The following is a 17,830-nucleotide window of genomic DNA, read 5'->3' on the forward strand; positions in this document are numbered from 1 at the left end:
GATGTCTGGCCACTGTGCTTCATGTACATAGTAATTGCTGGATCAGGAGGAGAAGCAGGGAGCTTCTTTGGCAACAGGGTGTAACACAAACAGCTGTGTAATGAGGCACATGTGGATTATTAGGTATGACATAATGAGTGGTATTTCTATCATGGCATTATGTTTCTGTCAGGGTTTTTTTTGGTCAGGCTTTTCCTGTCTAGGGCTTGAAAACCTGCTCCTGTACTTCAGTGGTTATCACTAAAAATGGCCAGAAATCCCACTGCCATCAATCAGTTATGCCACCTCTAAATATCATCCTCTGATTGATAGCTTGTTAAAGCAAGTTTTAAGACCAAGGGGAACTCTCTTTAGAGTAGGTGTGTATTCAATTTAGGGTATATTGATTTGCATAATTTAGCAAATAAAGTACTATATAGTTAAAGGTCTGGATGTGTTTACTTTCATATCAGCTTTAAAAATGTCATTCATATATTGTGGCCTGGAATAGTCACATAAGAACCATACTATGACAAAGAAACAGTACAGGGAGAAATTAGTCAAGAGACCGCAGTAGCCACACCCTTGAGACAGACGCCTTCCACCTTTGGTTTGGTTGTTCCTATCAGGTGGACCCTGAAAGAAAGAAAAAGTGTGTAGGGAAATAAAAATGATTTGTAAGTTGTATCACCAAAAGATAACTAAAAACAAAGGAATATAAGCACCAGGGATTCTTTTACAATTACAATGCTACATAGACCATGTTTCAGAACAATAATACTATATAATGATATAAAGAAAACCCTTTTCCAATGTGTGCTTTCTGCTATTTTCATAGTCATCCATGCAACTTTTGATCTGAATTTGCACTTGTAGATAGTCCAGAAATGTAAGGATTTCTCCAGATGAATTGCATAGCTTAAAAGATTTTAAGTTACTTAATCTGTTTTAGGCAAAAAGGAAACCTTAAGACAGGTAAACAGGTATCTATATTTTAATATTCCTGTTATTCTATTTAATATCTCTTTTATACACATAGACCTATTCACTGAATTTCTCTTTAGATTCTGTTTTTGGCAGTACTAGGGATTGAACTCAGGGCCTTGGGCTTGCTAGGCAAGCACTCTTATCATGTGAGCTCTGCCCCCAGTCCTTCTCCTTAGATTCTTAACCAAGAAAAACTTTCTCTTGATAAGTCAACAACCTTCCTTTTGAAACTGTGTGATGTATTGTGTTTTCTTTTTGTGTTGGCCACTAGGATGCTCACTGGGTTTGGGGTTTAGTTGCTGCCCAGGCCCAGCAACACTGGCAATAGCACATAGTAATGCATGCACATAAATAGACAATCAGCACATGGAAAACTCAAAGTCGTTTTCCATTATAATCAATTTCTCATCCTCTTTATATGTGGCTTTACTGTTTTTATGCTGTGTGAGTTCTAATGATTTCACTATGTCTGGTTTTTGTGAGCCACATCAAATCATTTTTTGAAGGAGTCAATGTAACAAACATGAAAAGAATCTATTTTTGTTGTACAGTATGACAACATAGTATGGCTGTTTGGGTGTGTATAGGGATATGTTTGTGAAATTAAACATCTTAAAGGCAGGTAAATGAACTAAAAGTAAAGCATTTCAATAGGGAGTTAGAATAGAAAAATCCTGATACCTAGCATTCTGAGAATTGGACTTGGGAGAAAGGTATTGCAGTGACTTCCTTCAAACTCTACTCAGACATTCTGTTGAACTGGTCATTTCCATTTACTTTATAGTTAATTAAATCAGAAGGGAGAAACAGCAGGAATAGAATGGTCTGTTTTGAAACTCTTAAGAAGTCAGTTGATGGCTTTGTTTATTAGTAAAACAGCTCTGGATCCCTCCCTCATGATGGAGTTATGAAAATATAGATGTGTAAAGGTTTACATATTTCTATTCTGAGTATTATGTACTTGTTTTGCTCTGGAGTGTAGTTCTTTAAAAACTCTCAAGCTACTCTGGTATCTTCCATCTCATGTTTTATTGATTTTCAAACTGTACCATTTCAAACAGGTGCCATGCTGTGAAAAACATGAACACAGTTTGAAATTCACTCTTGTAAAATATTTTGACATTAGACATTTTTAAAGGATCTGGGAAGTATTGATATAATTAACAGCATCCCATTGCTTCACAAACCACTCCGCCTGGGTATTTTGCGACCCTGAAGTAGTATAATCTCAAGAAGAACAATTCAAAGAGCTCTCACTTTGGGGTGGTAGAAATGGTTGCTCTCCTGAGAAATTTTAATCAGATTGTGGATCCTCTATACAAAACTGTCTTAAGTGTGTAAGTCTTATGCAAGGTTATAGTATAGCTGACTTAAGTAGCCCTTAAAAGTATACTGGCTTTGCAGGCTGTGTTCCCCTTTTAGCAATGCTGCAGATTAAAATAGCTTCTGAAGCACTTTGAAAATATTGTGCTACTGAAAACCTTAGAATCTCTTGCCATTTTTCTCTTAAGATTCTTACCAAATCCTTTGACATGGACAACAGTGGCATTTTGTCTCTCTTGAGTTTCTTGGAAAGTTCACATAAACTGCCATTCCCCACCAAAATGCTACTATGGCTTCCTGTGCTAAATAATTGTTATAGGGCAGTACTAAGCAGTACAAACCATCTGCCATTTCACACTTAGCTCAATGAGGTCAGTGATACTGATCACCAGGTAAGTGTGAAGCATATGAAATGAAATGACTATCTATCTCACAGTGGTGGGGTGAGGTTGCATCCGTGCCAGTTTGAAAAGCTCATGTGTGTTAATCTACAATGACAAATTAATTATTAAAATTCAGGACTGTATAACTTACAAGAGGAAAAAAGATTGTTTATTCACTGTACTACTGTGACACCTTTGTTCAACAGGGAGGGTGTTACAAATGCCATAGATAGTAACTTGAGGATATAGCCTTTAACAGCTTACTAGTAGTCATTTCCCAGTGAAGTAAACATCTTAGCCCAGTTTATTTAGTAAGGCACAATCCTATGATGTGTAGAAGCGGGAAGTAACCAGAGACTGTCCTATTGCACAATGATTTTTATGTAAACTAAATATTACTTGAATGGTAGGAGCCTAGACAGTTATGAAACAAAATAATTTGTCCTTTCATTTAGAATGGCTTTGAATACCCATGCTTTGGTCTTCATGGCTTCCTCTTGTGCTTTACGTCTCATAGGTCAGCCAATATCATACTGGAACATGGTGGCCTAGTATCAGTAATTTGCATTGCAATGTAGATTTAAATTGAGATGGCATTCCCTAGATTAGCCAATATTTGATACCAACAACCTGGCATCTTTTTAACAAAGTTGGTGGCCTACAGCTGTATTCTCCACCAAGTTAAAGCTATCGAGGAAGCAGTAGATGGGTGAATTGCAATTGAACAATCCCTCATTGCCAATGCAGAGATGCATGGTTGCATGACAGCCCCTCTCTGTATTGTATTAGTCATGCTTGGAGGAAAACTCAACAAGGGTTTCTGAGCCTCTGGGAAATTTTTACATACAAAATTGGAATTCAGACTGTCTGAAATCTTTGAAAACTCTATTCCTGCTGTTCTGTGTTGATGACTATTTCTTAAAGTGAAAGACAATCTGTAAAATATTATTGATTTCATGGCAAACTCTGAGAAGTGACAAAGACAGAGGTTCTTCGGCAGGGCATGCAAGATATCTATGTGAAAAAAAATCAGACCTGCTGTACAAACTGAGGTGAGGATTCTGCTCAAAAGGGTAAGAGTTCTTCCTTCCCAGCAGAATATTTCCACGTAGGAAGAATGTGAACTCAGTGATGCCCCGTCTCCTAATATTTTAAGAGAAGGTAGAAATTTGAAATCTCTGAATTTCTAAATATTGGTTTAGATTACTCTAAAACATTTCACTAACTAAAACTTACACATATGAAGCTGAAGTTGGCTCACAGGCCACCAGTTTTCAATCTGATTTTATGGATATTTATATCTAAACCATAGCAGTGATGTATTAACTATGTGGATGTTATAGTCAAATGAAAATCCTGAAAGAACATTGAATCAGAACATGTTCTAGAACTTGGAAGAGTATATCATGATTCCATCACAGATTGTAGAGTGTTAGGCCAACTGTATTTTCAGATTCATTCTGCTTTGAGTCTATCAGCCGCAGTTCCTGATTTAGGGGCATAGTATAACCAGCCTGGTTGTCATCAGGGAAAACATCTAATTCTTGGTATGTGTATGCAAAGCAGAATCAGTGAAATTCACTAGAATCTGGCTGCTTTCATTTTTAGGAAGGAAGATGAATAAAAAAATGAAGAGCCAAACTCCACTAACATCAGTAGAGCCAGACTGCTGAAAACCAAAGCTGGAATGCAGTGAATGAGAATGGTGTGGCTTTTCAGAGCCAAGATGTGAGTTGTGTGGAGTGTTAAGTTCCAGGGGCAAAGTTTCAAACAATGTCAGCGTACAAAGACTACAGCTTCCAACACTAGATTTCCATCAGTAACAACATCTTGGAAGAGAACAGAGTTGTTTTGCAGAAAAACAGTGATCAAGGTCCTTGGAATAAGTGAGAGCAACCAGGGGAGGCATTGTGTAGGTGAATGAAGAGTTCAAGCAGGTGCTGGGAGGAGGGGACAGGGCTCCATTTACAGTGTTGAGATTCCTGCAGGGGCTAAGAATATCAAAGGTTTGTTCAAATGTCCTTCAGCCTTTTCATCAGCTCGACATTTGTGTTCCTGGCCCTACCAGCTTTATTTCAACAGTGAGTATACTCAGATGACTGGGCCAGCTCACATTCCCGATTGCTATCTGTTTGTCATTCTAGCTCTCTTACCTCCCACATGAGTTGTACCTTTTTGGTGCAGATAAGCTGCCAGAGCTAGCTTGGCGTGATCCTTGTGCTGCAGATGTCTCTAATTAACTTGATTGAGACAGGTCCATGGGATCTTGTTGCACAGTCTGACAAGTCCCAGTGTCCTGAGAGGCACTGTCAGGTCACCTGATGCATGACTCTTGCTAATGTCCTCTGGGCAAAGTTTATTAAGGACTAAAGTCTTCAAGTGCTCATGCTTTTAATATGAAAGCCGTGGAGTGATTGTTGCTATTAGGCATCCAGAAATGGATGGATTACCTCAAGTTCTCCTTTAAATTCTCAGATGAAATTTCAAGAGAAATTTAGATGTTTTAACATCTAAAATGTTATAATTTTATCATAACTAATAGTATTAACCTTATTATTTGTAATGTCTGTAAGAAACATGGTCTTAACTCATTGCAAACACAGACCCTTAAGATAATAAATATGTAATGACTATATTGTGAGATAGTGATAAAACACACGGTAAAAAAAAAAGTGGTTGGAAGTGCTGGCTTGGTTAGTTGTAAGAACTATAAGATGCCCAATTACTATAGGTGAAACAAGTTCTTGAACTTTATAAAGACTGGAATTTTTATTTCTCTCAAAATCCCCATTTAGTCTCATTTTTCTGGAATAAAAATTATTCAATTATATTTTATAGCTTGTATATATGGTTTTGAGCATGTGTGTATTTGTTTGATTCTTTGAAAGGATATCTTACAGTGGTTATTTCTAAAATATGCTGACACAGATGTCACTTATTAAATGTTGAAAGAAATAATAAAGAAATCTTCAACTACATATTAGAACTAGCGTACTGTAATATCAATGACTGTATTATTCCCTGTAGATGTAATGCCAAACAGTGCAAGAGAATACTGAATTCTTGAATTTTAAATTAATTTTTATACTCTCTGTTGGACACATCTGTCCATAAGAGGAATGATAAAAATGAAATCAGGAGAAAGGTGTCTTTTTTGTCTCTTGCCTTCAACAGAATCCTATTTGTTAGCAAAGTCTGATATTTTCTTTCTTTGATACCCTTCTTATACCTATCAGAATCTAGATATGAGAAGGGTTTTATTGGTTGTCATAACTGAAGACATCCTTAAAGTTCTTTCCCTAGAAGCTGTGCTATCATGAATCATTATAATCCATGGCTTGGCATCTCTAAGCAATGTAGCCTTACCTTACATATAATTTGCAAGTGGATTAACCTGTTAGTGGAAGTAGTTCATTACCAGTTGTCTGGGTTGTGTTTTCCTATCAAAGGAATAATAATTCTTTGCTGAACTGGCCAGTATGAATTTGTAGACCCTGTGCTCCAAAATTAAGAATAAAGAGAAGGATGAAGATATGGTCCTCATCAATGCCAAAGTATATATCATGCAATCGGGACCTTGCTCCCATATTTTTAAAATTTCACTTTTATAATGCACACTTCAAGTTCAATAATATGATTAGTCCTATATGATCTCAGGAAGTGAAGAGTTCTTGGTGGCATATGAGGGTGGTGAAAGCTGTGCAGAGGAACTTAACCATTGAAAAGAGCCCAGGGGAGTTGCTGGAGTGGCTCAAGTGTTAGAGGGCCTGTCTAGCAAGTTTGAGGCCCTGAGTTCAAACCCCAAGTGCCATTAACAAAATTTAAAGAAAGAAAGAAAAGCGTCAACAAAGATCTGCAGGTGAGATGAGCAGGACAGAGGAATCATTGGATATGGTACCAGATCCTCAACCATGCAGAAACCAGCACTGATCTTACAGAACAGGGAGTCACTTGGCTTCTTAACCTGAGAAGGCCTGATGAATTAGAAGGAAACAAAGAGAACACAGGAGACAGACTATGAGGTGACGATTGATGCTAATTCACCTAGGTGGCAATAAGTCCCGGCTGAGCCTCTGGTATTAGCATAGATTTTGGTAGATAGAAAAAGTATATCAAAGAAAGAAAAGATCAGAATTTTCTAACTAAATGGGCTGTTGCTGAATGAAAGACCAAAAAGATCTCTTTTCTAATTTCATTTTATCATTCTTTTTGTGGGCAGGTCCACTAGAGTGTATAGAAAAGTGAAATTATTTTTTAAATTTCATTTTACCTCTAACTACCAATATTAATTTTTGACATATAAAAGGGGAGATGAATTTATGGATTCTTGAAGGACCGCTGAAATAGTGGGTTGATAAAGAATTTAGAGGCACATTTATGCCCCATTAGGAGAAAACATTAGCAATTGATAGATTCTATCAGCTTCTCTGTTTAGTCTTCCAATTTTAATCAAATAAAACTGAGATAGGCATTAATGGCTCATTTCCTATTATGCCACTATTTCTGGTCAAGTCTCAATGCTGACATGCATATGGTAATTGGAGATTAGTCATTTCCTTGGATACACTTCATCATCCTCAGAAGCCATGGAATGATGATAGGGTGTCAGTTGCTTTGGTCCAGCTTGGAGGCTTAAAATGACATCTGTGGCTATTCAGATAAGCCCTTTTCTGAGTTCGATATGGCAGTCCTAGGAAGAGACAGTTAATGGTCCCAGGACCCTCAATGGAGCTTTTTCAGAAGTAAAAACAGATGGTGGCACACAAGTACCTTGCTTGTCACTGACAGGGAGGAGCAGCTTTTCCAGCTGTAGGTGTGCATCTGAGTTTCAGGGCCCCTCCTAATGAATTTTAGAGTGAGAGCCTCATTCTCCTGCAACTCTCACTTGAGAGTCAGAGTAATTATTTCCTATTGCCCTTTGTGGGATACAGTTATAATTGCATTACTGTTAACGGTGTTCGAATTAACACTTAATTGTTAATGTCCTCCTAATTTGGAGGAAATCATCACCTCTTCATATTTCATCACCAGAAAGAGTTGTTAAACTCAAAGAGAACAATTTAAAGCCTCCAAATAGAGAAACAAGAACTGATGCCAGAATTCAGAGGTAGAACTTGTAAAATGACTTCTCATTCTGGGTTGTGTGTGTGTGTGTTCTTTTAAGGTATTGTACATCTATACAGTAACTTTGTCTCATAGCTGACATCCTGTTTGAGTGTTGAAAGACACATTAACAAGAAATGAAAGACACCACTGTGGCAAGGTCAGCCGGACAGTGGTGGGCTACAGGCCTTGACTTCCACATGATTGTTAACTTCTTCCCTTATGCTATACTGAACTGCTTGTTAACAACCAAGCAGTTCCTTGGCTTAGCTCTGCAGCAGGAAACTGAAATACTTTGAGAAGTCTTTATTCAGGCTTGCAAAAAACAGTAATAATTCAGAGAAAAAGGAAATGCCAGAATTATATCAATTTTTATATCTATTAAGTGGAGCATTGTTTGGGGGTGTTTGGAGACCTGTTTTCATGTGAATGTAGGATGGGTACCTCTATGACACTGGTTTGGAAAGAGCTTCCTCAGGGCAGTTGGGGCTCCTAGGGCAGTCGTTCAGATGTTCAGCCTATGTAGTCATAGGAGCCCTGGGCTCAGCAGAGCCTCATGCTTGGTGTAATGCTGTTCCTCTGCTGGAGTGAATTGAAGCTTTAGCAAAAGGATTTATTTTAGTATAATAGCATAAGTACAGACAAGGTTGGGGGAAGAGAAACATTTCCTCTTCCCCAGGCAGGACATGAGAGCAAAGACTCCTGAAGTGAAATTCTTAATCATTTTTAAACAAGGGACCCTCCATTTTTATTTTGCTCTGGATTCTGCAAATTCAAAGCATTTGGTTGGTCTTGCTAAGCACTCATTGGTGATTGTAGCAGATTGTGGTTTAAATTTCAGTAAGTATGCTAGAAGTCAGATTCTCCTCAACTACCAATAAGTAATTAAATTCTATACTCTTATCAACCCACATACTGGTTTGACAACATAACAGGCTTGTTCCTTTGTAAAAATGTCATTTACTTAAGCAGCTGTGTTTCCTTAATGCTTACAGGATGCCAAATAACCTGTTTGACCTAATTTTTTAAAACAATTCAACTGGTTACTTCTAAGTCAAATGTTGAAAATGTGGAAGGATCAATTGGTGAGTTTAGTTTAATAAGTTTTAATATATAGTTTCAACCAAAAGAACTGGTGGAATACAGTTGTAATCACGTTACTGGTAATGGTGTTCACATTAACACTTAACATGACCAAAAATGCTAGCATTTAAATGCTTGCATACCCGTACTGCATTCCTTAATTTCTAAGGATGTGATTGTTTAGACCTGGGATATTTCAAAAACACTTCCAGGCTAGGAGTAGTCGTCTTCTGAGGAAGGTCACATGGCACCATTACGTCAGAGAATGAACCTTTAAGTGTTCCCTGCTGGCTGGACTTGATTTCTTATCAAGTTATGCACTTATGAGTGAGGAACTGAACCATTTTATTTTGCTCTGTGACTCACTAGCTTATTTCTCATAAACACCCTTCTCTTCCAAGTACAATCTAAAAAGTTCTGTCATTAAAAACAAATTTGTTTTTCCTGCCTAAGGGTGACTATTTTCAAGAAAATATCTGCATTTTGACAATATGAGTCTTGCCTATTTAAAGCTACAAGTATAATTTCTTTTTTATTGGGTGATAAACTTTCTGACAAAACAAAGGACCGTCATGATTTCTTCCTTTTTTAAAAAAAAATGTGATTTTGCATTCCTTTACACATATTTTATATAACTGCTTTTAGAAAAGAAAGAAAATTATATGGCTTTGTGTGTTATCAGCTCTACAAAAAATGTTAGTGGTATTGGGTATTAAATGAAGCATAAATTGATCATGAAAAAAGAAAAATACTGTGTTGCATTGAAAGTTTGGGTTTAAAATGCCTTATATTATAACTATAAAGTGATTATAAATTCTCTGTAAAAAAAAAAAAATCCTAAGCCTAAGTTGATGTCTGCATGTATGCGTTACATTTTCTTGGTTATTTTTGATTAATGGTGTGAAGGGAAAGGACCTCGGATAGCCGGTCACTGGTCTCCTCCCTGCTTCTGCTTGGGAAAGATAGTGTGATGTTTCCATGTCTTGGGTTCTGCTGCCATTAGTGCTCAAACTGGCTGTTTCTCACTCTGACTCTTACCTTTTACTTTTGGGTCATGGAAGCCAAAAGGTAAAGCTGTCTGATGAATAGGCTATGAGATGTTTCTCAAACTTTGATTTCCACATGCCACCTTCAGAATCTTTGCTATATGTACATATCACTTATGCCAGAATTTATTATTTTTCTTTAAAATAAGCCCTAATACTTTTTTCATGGAAACTTTTTAGTCTTCCCCTAAATGTCTCTTTGCCATCAATAAATATTACTTGCCAAAAGCAAGCGAACAAGGTGTTGATCCTTGTTGCTTACTCTCTGTATGTCAAAAGTAGAAACTGGACAGTGTTAGCGAGGCATTAAGAGACCTGTTAGTGTCCACTGAGACTTTCTCCATGACTTGAAAGAGAACCTATAAAGGAATAATCTTCTCATCATGTGATTCATTGCTTGTTAATGTGTCTACATATCACCTGTAGTTCTCCTAGTTCTGCCAGATGCAGAGGCCATTCACTTTGCAAACACTGCCTTGAGGGATGAGATCTGATAGATGCTGAACGGGCCCCTCCACTTGTCATGTTGTCTAAAATCCCACCATTATAATCATCCCTTTAGATTTATATTTCGATTTTGTTCAGTAATTACCTATTTAAATGTAAATTACTCCGTAACCTCTTAGTAGTCTTCTAAAGATTGGTTTTCCTTGTTATTGAGACTTAGGTTCCACCAAAGGACACAGTCTAGAGATCGAGACTGTGGAAGAATTAAAAGAAATACTTAAGACAAACATAGTACTCTTTGGAATTGACTTAGGGTAGGGATAGCCTCTCTTTCATTGCCACAACTGCAGTTGTCTCACTTTCTATACTTCTGGAGCCCTCATTGATGATACTCTAAATGCTTACCAAATTCAGGACACTCACATTATGGCTACTTGTAAGCTTAACTTTTCTCTTCTTACACATGCCAACTGAATGGTTTATAAACAGGAGACCGGACTTCACAGGCTGTGGCAAAAAATAGGAAAAGCAAGTGTTGCAAAGCAAGTTTCTGTAAGCTGATTTCACAAGAATATTCCTTATGCAATTCAGCTGAGAAAGGTACCATTCCTTCCACCCACATATGGCCCAGCGATAACATCCTTGTTCCTGTTCTTACTGAAGGGTGGAATCAGAAAAGGGAATTTGAAAGAGAGAAACCACTTCTATCATTTCAGCTCTGGTCTCCAGCTCTGCTTGAGCTGTCTTTCGCCAAGGCTGGTTGACTGGCTAGAATATGTGGACAGGGACGATAAAGTGGTATCTCTGCAAAGCATAGCAGTGACTCAGCATTTAATACTTCCACCTTTGACACAGATTATGGCTTAACATGATTTATGAGCTGTTCATTGTTTCTAAACCCACAGTGGAACCTTAGTATCACAGTGAAAGCTTTGGCAGCACAAGGGCAGACTATTTCAGCAAAGCAGTGCACCTCTAAATAACTTGAGCACCATCTTTACGATCAGGGTGCTGTGAAAAGTGCTTTAGAGTCATCAACACACAGGCACAGCACTGGCACCAGTGGTTGTGAAACCTTAGTTTGTTTCCCTTGTTCTTGTTTTTCAGTGAGGATCTTCAGCTCTACCTTGCTTGGATTGTGTATATCTTTGTGAGTGTCCTTTGTTTATCAAATAAGAGACCATCTCTGAAATGAAAAATAAAAAAAACTGGAGTAACAGAGCTGGAGTGTAGGGTATCACCATTCTTGCTCATTCCGTTTCTCATGTTGTTGGAATGGACTTGCTTGAGAATAAAACCTCTGGTGATTGTTTAGCTCCCTGTTTATTTGATTTTCCAATTATGTTGGACTTAAGTTTGTATAAGCTAATTGTTGCAATTTCATGATCACCACCCTGGCTTTCCTGTCATATTGGCTCATAACTTTATTAGACAGAGCCAATTTTATGTGGCATCTTTGGAGTAAAGCAGTAGAACCTTGGTATTCTACCATGTTAGGAGCCGTCCACGACTCACTTGTCCACATGAATTCTTCTAGTATTCTACAGAAGTTGTGACAGAACAAGATCTAGGAAACAAAAATTAATGACATTGGGTCGTCATCTTAGGTAAACCTCAACCATTCTCTTCAGAGGCTTAAATGTTGATGTTCACTTTCTCTGGGTATGTAAGAAAAGATGGCCCAGGGAGGGATTTAGGAAGATGTGAAGGTGAAATATGGTGCAATATAAGTCATAATTTGGGTCACATTTGAAACTAAAAGGCTTTGTTGTCACTGTCGGTAACCATTGGCCTAAGGAAAAGCAGTGGTTCAGAAACTTCTCCTGAATTATTTTTCTTTAGGAAAAAAAAAAAATCTCACACAGAATGGAAAGTTTGGGTCACAGGTGTAAACCCTTAGGCTGTGCTTCCTCAGTGAGCTCAGTGCTGCTCTCAAGGACAAAAAGAGAACAAAAGAGTTTTGCCTTAAAAAAAAGATTTGCTTCTACAGGCACAGTCTCTGAACAGGATGCAGATTTGGGGGAAAGTGGAAAGAGTAGCCGTGGACTTGCCATGTTTATTTTCATCTCTTGTCTTTCCTGGCGTGATGAATTTGACTCGTGGATTTGGTTTTGCTTCAGAGTTCTTTCAGTGTGATAAGTGAGGGTTAGCTACTTGGGGACTGATAGTTAATTTGAGCCTATGGGCAACTCCCCTCTTGCCTGGGATTCTATTTGTAACAGTTTGCTCTGTGGGTTTAACTAAACTGTCAGGACAACAACAGGGCTGAGTTATTGGAGTTCATTGTAGAAAGCTTGGGCAGAAAATGAAACTGTTCAGTACCTCAGAGAAGGAGAGTTGCAGCAGGGAAACCAATGTCTGGGCCCAGAATCCTCTGTGATGCTTTGTTTCTCTGGAAAATTAAGAGTAGAATCTGTCTCCTGAGGAAGTACAGACAATATCTTTGGAGCAGTACCATTGCCCTGTCTTGCCCACCTTGCAAAAAAAAAAAGGTTCTTATCCTTTCTAGTTTATCCTGGGCTAGGGGCAGAGCCGACCCTTGCCATCTTCATTAGAAGGGATCTCAGGTCCCCAGTGGTGACAGAAATGATGAAGAGTGTGCAGGTATCCTGAGACATATACCCTGAAGGATCATAGAGAGGACCAAAGCTTCCTAGGGGCTTTAAAATGCTGATGTGCTGGGGCTGAATTCAAGCCAACCAGTCTTCCAAAGGCTAGGAGGTTAGGGGAAGGGTGTGCTTAAGTCATCTTCCTGCCTTTTTTTTTTGCATGGTAGGGTTTTGCACATGCTAGGCAAACACTCTACCACTGAACTACATCCCTCAGTCCTTAACTTTTTTTTGAGACAAGCCTTGCTGTATAGCTCAGGCTGGCCTTGAACTGATTATGTGGCCCAAGCTGGCCTCAACTCTCAATCCTCCTACCCCAGCTTCCCAAGTGCTGAGAATACAGGTGTGGGCTACCATGCCCAGCTCCCTACCTCTTTTTTTTAATCTTTATAAGTTTTCCAGGATCCCCTGTTTATGGCCATTTCTTCTAGTTTAAAGATTGATAAAAAATGTCCTGAAGGGTCTCCAGAGCTTTGAAATTATTTTCTTAATGCTTTGAACTCACTTCCCATGTTCTTCTCATACAAAATAAACCTTGAACAAGGTACTTGATGTTACATGGGATATTTTCACAATTAGATGCTTCAATACAACGCTGTAGATACGACTATGCCTTCAAAGTCAACGTTAGTAACTTCAAATCCTCCTTCAAGGAACCAAGGTATGTAACATTTGATGAAAACAAGCATATAGAAGCACATGAAAAATATAGAAAAGCTCACTCTTAGTCAATTTAAAATTTATTATAAGGAATTCTAAACAATACATCTGTATACATGAACATGTATGTATGCCACAAATTTTTGTGAGGAAAATATTGGAAGACTGTGTGTGAATATATTATGATTAAAATGTTCCTATTTTATAATTTTTTTCATACTAAATGAATTAATATGTGATATTAATTTTACTAGAGAAAAGACCAAGCTGAATCATCTCAAAAACTTCTGAGAATGGCATTGTTTGTATCTTGGAACAGAATAAAATACATGCTGCTTTAGAATTGAGTGTAGAATTAGGGCTGCCCTTGCCTCCTGATCTGACTTCAGTCCCCTTTGTTCAGACACACTCTGGGTCACAGTATAAGTTGGTGACAGGATGGGGACTGAGACCCAGCTCTCCTGCCTCCCAGTTGTGTATTCGCTCCACTACAGATCTTTGTGTAGTATTTCTCTTTACTCCCGTGTGTGAACTTGAAGTTCATGAACCTTTTGAATCTAGAACCCTACAAAGAAGTACAAACCACCTATTTGGTTTGGGAGTATTGGGAAGAAGAGTTGAAATAAACTTGGTTTAGCTGACTGGAGATGTCTGATGCTTCTCAGTCATAGGAAGCAAGCATTCCAGGTAATGCTGTCCACAGAAAAGAAACAGCATTGTACTTTGCCAGGAGTTTTCATCTCTAATCTCATATTTTGGTCTTTGCAAAGTCTCTCAGAGATTGATGGGGATTAGTAACTTAAATTCTGAGAACTCAGGAGCACATTAGCTCTACAGGGCCATGTTGTATGTGACGCTTTAAGTCTGGCTCATAGCATGGACTGGAGGCTTTCTGCATTATGGTGTTCACTACAGAACAAAGTTTCTATTTCAGATGGCGATATCAGTTCAGCCATACAGCATTTTGTCACTTAATAAAAATCTCAGTCCAGAAGCTTCACATGAACAAAAGATGCTCCTCTCCAGTCAGTCCCCTCTCCGCATCTCTTCTCATCTCCTTTCTCCTCTCCAATTCTTTCTTTTTGCAAACCTCCTCCCACACAGACCCTGTCCTCCTTACCTTTCTTGAATTCTCCCATTTCTTCCCCCTTTGTTGTGAAGACAACAGCTGCATGCAGTTTTAGGACCACGGAGTTTTTGCGCAGTAGGTGTGTGTTGGTCCTGGCATTTTTTTCTGCAACGATCTTAGGCTCTAACTACAAACCCAGAGAAAGGAACATTCTGAAGGGTTGCAGGAAATAATTGATCAAGAATTGCTCCATGTAGGGCACATTGGAATTTAGTTAATGTGTAGCCTGAAGCAGAAAGTGCCTGACTGCTTACAAGGCCCTTTGAAAACATATACAAGTATTTGGTGAGATCTTCAGAACTCGGTTAAGCAGTCTTTGATTCCAAAGATATCCCTAGGGCCAGTGAATAAATTACAGATGCTTTTTAAAAAATATTATCTAATGCTTATGCTAAATAATTGATTCTTTATGAATTCACATGACTAAATAGGTTAATCAAATTATTGCTAGATTGCTTAATTTCCCCACTTTTAAAATAATTTTTGTTTAGAGAGGTAGTAACAGGATTCTTTGTCATTCGTGTACAAATTTGAACACTTTTGACCTACAGAAGCAATGCTGCCTGTATCAGCTGTTCAGGTTCATTTAGTTGAGTGCCGCTTTTCCACTGTGCTCTCTTGCCTAGATTACAACCTGTAGAAAGAGTCTTTTTATATGTATTTAATATCTGACACATGGTCCCTCTCTTCAGGTGTGTATCGACTGGATTTCCAAAGATGCTATTTGGGGCCTGAACTCAGTGACTTACTAAGTGGTACCTTGGAATCTTAAAAGGACTCAATCGAATAGCTTTCTTTACTCTTAGGGAAGTTTGATCTCTAACATGTGTGTATGTTGTCCTTACTTCATCTGAAAACTGCTTATAATTATATGTTGTAATTGTGAGCATTTAAACTCAGGCTCTTGCTTTCAGTCTCTTTCTATTTTAGGAAAATAGTAACCTTCCTTCTTCTATCTTTTATTTTGAAATTTTAAGATTTCCTGGACCCTGGAAATTCGAAAAGCTCTTAGTGGTCATCATCTGGTCTGATGGCCATGTCTTTAGATTTAAATGTCAGAATTTGAAATTTCTCTACTCTGAAAATAAAAAGGCATATGGAGCAAGAAGTTTCAAAGATACTGGATTATTGTGACTGAGATTGTTATTGTTCCTTTTGGTTTTAATAGCTATGCCTGCCGTATTTGTATGACAGATATGGAATGAATGTAAAGGCCCTTTTGTTTTTGGCACTTGCATATTCTAGGATATTGCTCAAAAGAAGGGGAGGGGAAAGTACGAAGCTCAATTTCCTTCATTTTAAGACAAGCATATTCCTCTAACCATCATAGACACCCACATGAAGATGCAGCTTTGCTTGGGGAATTTGAAATTGATTAGCATCTCTGATGGGCCCTAAAGCTTTATGATAATGTTGCTATCACTCATTCTTCCTCTCCTCATTTAGTTAAAGTATTAGAAGTAGGTCAGCCCTGTGCCAGATCACATTTTAAATTACAAAGGATCTTAGTTTCCTCAATTTTCTTAACCAAAAAAGTAAACAACTGATACCTTCTCTTAAGAATGAGGTTGTAGTCAGTCAAGTTTTCAATAAATCAGTTACACTGATATGCCTGCTGTGTGACAGACTGCAACCGAACCTCATTATTCATACATGTCTGTGTGATGTTACTGAATCAATTTATGCTGTATCCATTTTGCACTCATGGATAGTTCACGGTCCCTTATGAGCAGAAATAGTCAGCAGGCAATAATAGAAGACATGGAACAGAAATGGATGGGGCCCATAATTCTTTGCTTCGTGGTGTTAGATCCAGTTCTTAAATTCATTTTTAGTATTTTTTCTGTTAATTCTGGTCCCATCAATCTGAAGATGGTTATCAGCAAATCACAAGACAGATACTTCCCAGACATCACATATCATTCTAATATTATTCTCATACAGACAGCTCAATGCGGGGACAGAGCAGTTCTCTTCTTTTTGATAAGCAGAGAAGGCCATTCCCACATGTAATTCCTTATAGGCTATGGTAGCCTTCTTACAGCACAATAGCCTTTCCTGATTCAAAAGACATTTGTGAAACCAGAAAAGCCAAAACTATACCCAAGTAAGTTACCTTAACAGTGGCTAAACAGTTCCTAAGGATAATTGTTTGAGTGGAGCAAACACAGTAGAAGAAAGAATGATGGTCATCTGTGGCCATCCATGAAGAGATTCGGTTGTCTGTTAGCAACTGCAGGCAGAATTATGACCAATAATTACAACTCAGTGAGGCATCAGTTTTCAGCTCACTTCTCCTCAGGTGGTATTTCAGGTGGTATAGCCCCACTGAGGAAGTGCTGTAAATTTTACCCTTCACACTTGAAGCTAAGAGCTTACTTCAACTCCATTCTGCATTTTGACTGCTCTCCTGCAGTTGTGAATTGGTGATTTTACAGAGGGAGAAAATACCAACCTCACAGGTCCTCAACTCTTATACTCACAGAACACCAGGAAATATATATATATATATATATATTTTTTAATGGGACTGGAGTTTGAACTCAGGGCCTCATGTTTGCAAAGCAGGCACTCTACTGCTTGAGCCATGCCTTCAGGCCGTTTTGCTCTAGTTATTTTGGAGATGGGAGTCTCATGAACTATTTGCCTGGGCTGGCCTGGAATACTTATCCTCTGGATCTCAACATCCCAAGTAGCTAAGATTCCAGGCATAAGCCACTGGCATCTGGCTACCAGGAGGTAATTTTTGCAACTTTGTCCTGGAATGCAGGAACTCCCTGTACTCTGAGACCTGTCATCATTAAGCCTGATCTTAGCTTTGACTCTACCTCAGTGTGTCAGTTTCTCAGCTGTCTACCATTGTGGATTTAGGATAAATGATCTTCATCCCTGTAACCTATTTACTTGTAGTTTTAGACTTTCATTGTTTCATGGGGCATTTCATTGTTTTGTGTACTGAGCATTAAAAAAATATGCTGATATCCTAAAATAAATTACTTTGTTAATTTAAAAGTAAATTTGAAGGAAGAAATGCTCCTTAGGTCAAACAACGAAGAATTGTTAGGTGTGCACTTATGTAAA

At 38.2% G+C, this 17,830-nt stretch overlaps 1 protein-coding gene and 1 long non-coding RNA gene across 6 annotated transcripts in view; one reads left to right on the forward strand and one right to left on the reverse strand.

Annotated features, from left to right (window-relative positions):
• Positions 1–17,830, forward strand: part of Efna5 (ephrin A5) — a 275,816-nt gene that overhangs the window by 183,458 nt on the left and 74,528 nt on the right. The window contains exon 1 of one of the 5 annotated variants that reach the window (XM_074076999.1): positions 588–4,753. The exons of the other annotated variants lie outside the window; for them this stretch is intronic. Coding sequence (XP_073933100.1) covers positions 4,689–4,753 — 65 coding nt within the window. The 5' untranslated portion in view covers positions 588–4,688. Of the gene's footprint in view, positions 1–587; positions 4,754–17,830 lie in introns of those variants that run through there. 5 annotated transcript variants of the gene reach the window in all.
• Positions 480–14,896, reverse strand: LOC141424157 (uncharacterized). The gene is made up of 4 exons (XR_012449078.1): positions 14,741–14,896; positions 12,674–12,743; positions 10,775–10,858; positions 480–615 (listed from the first exon to the last, which is right to left on the reverse strand). It is a non-coding gene; the product is annotated as an uncharacterized lncRNA (long non-coding RNA).

The sequence above is a fragment of the Castor canadensis genome, chromosome 6 (assembly GCF_047511655.1).
Source record: "Castor canadensis chromosome 6, mCasCan1.hap1v2, whole genome shotgun sequence".
In the NCBI taxonomy this organism is placed as follows: domain Eukaryota; kingdom Metazoa; phylum Chordata; class Mammalia; order Rodentia; family Castoridae; genus Castor; species Castor canadensis.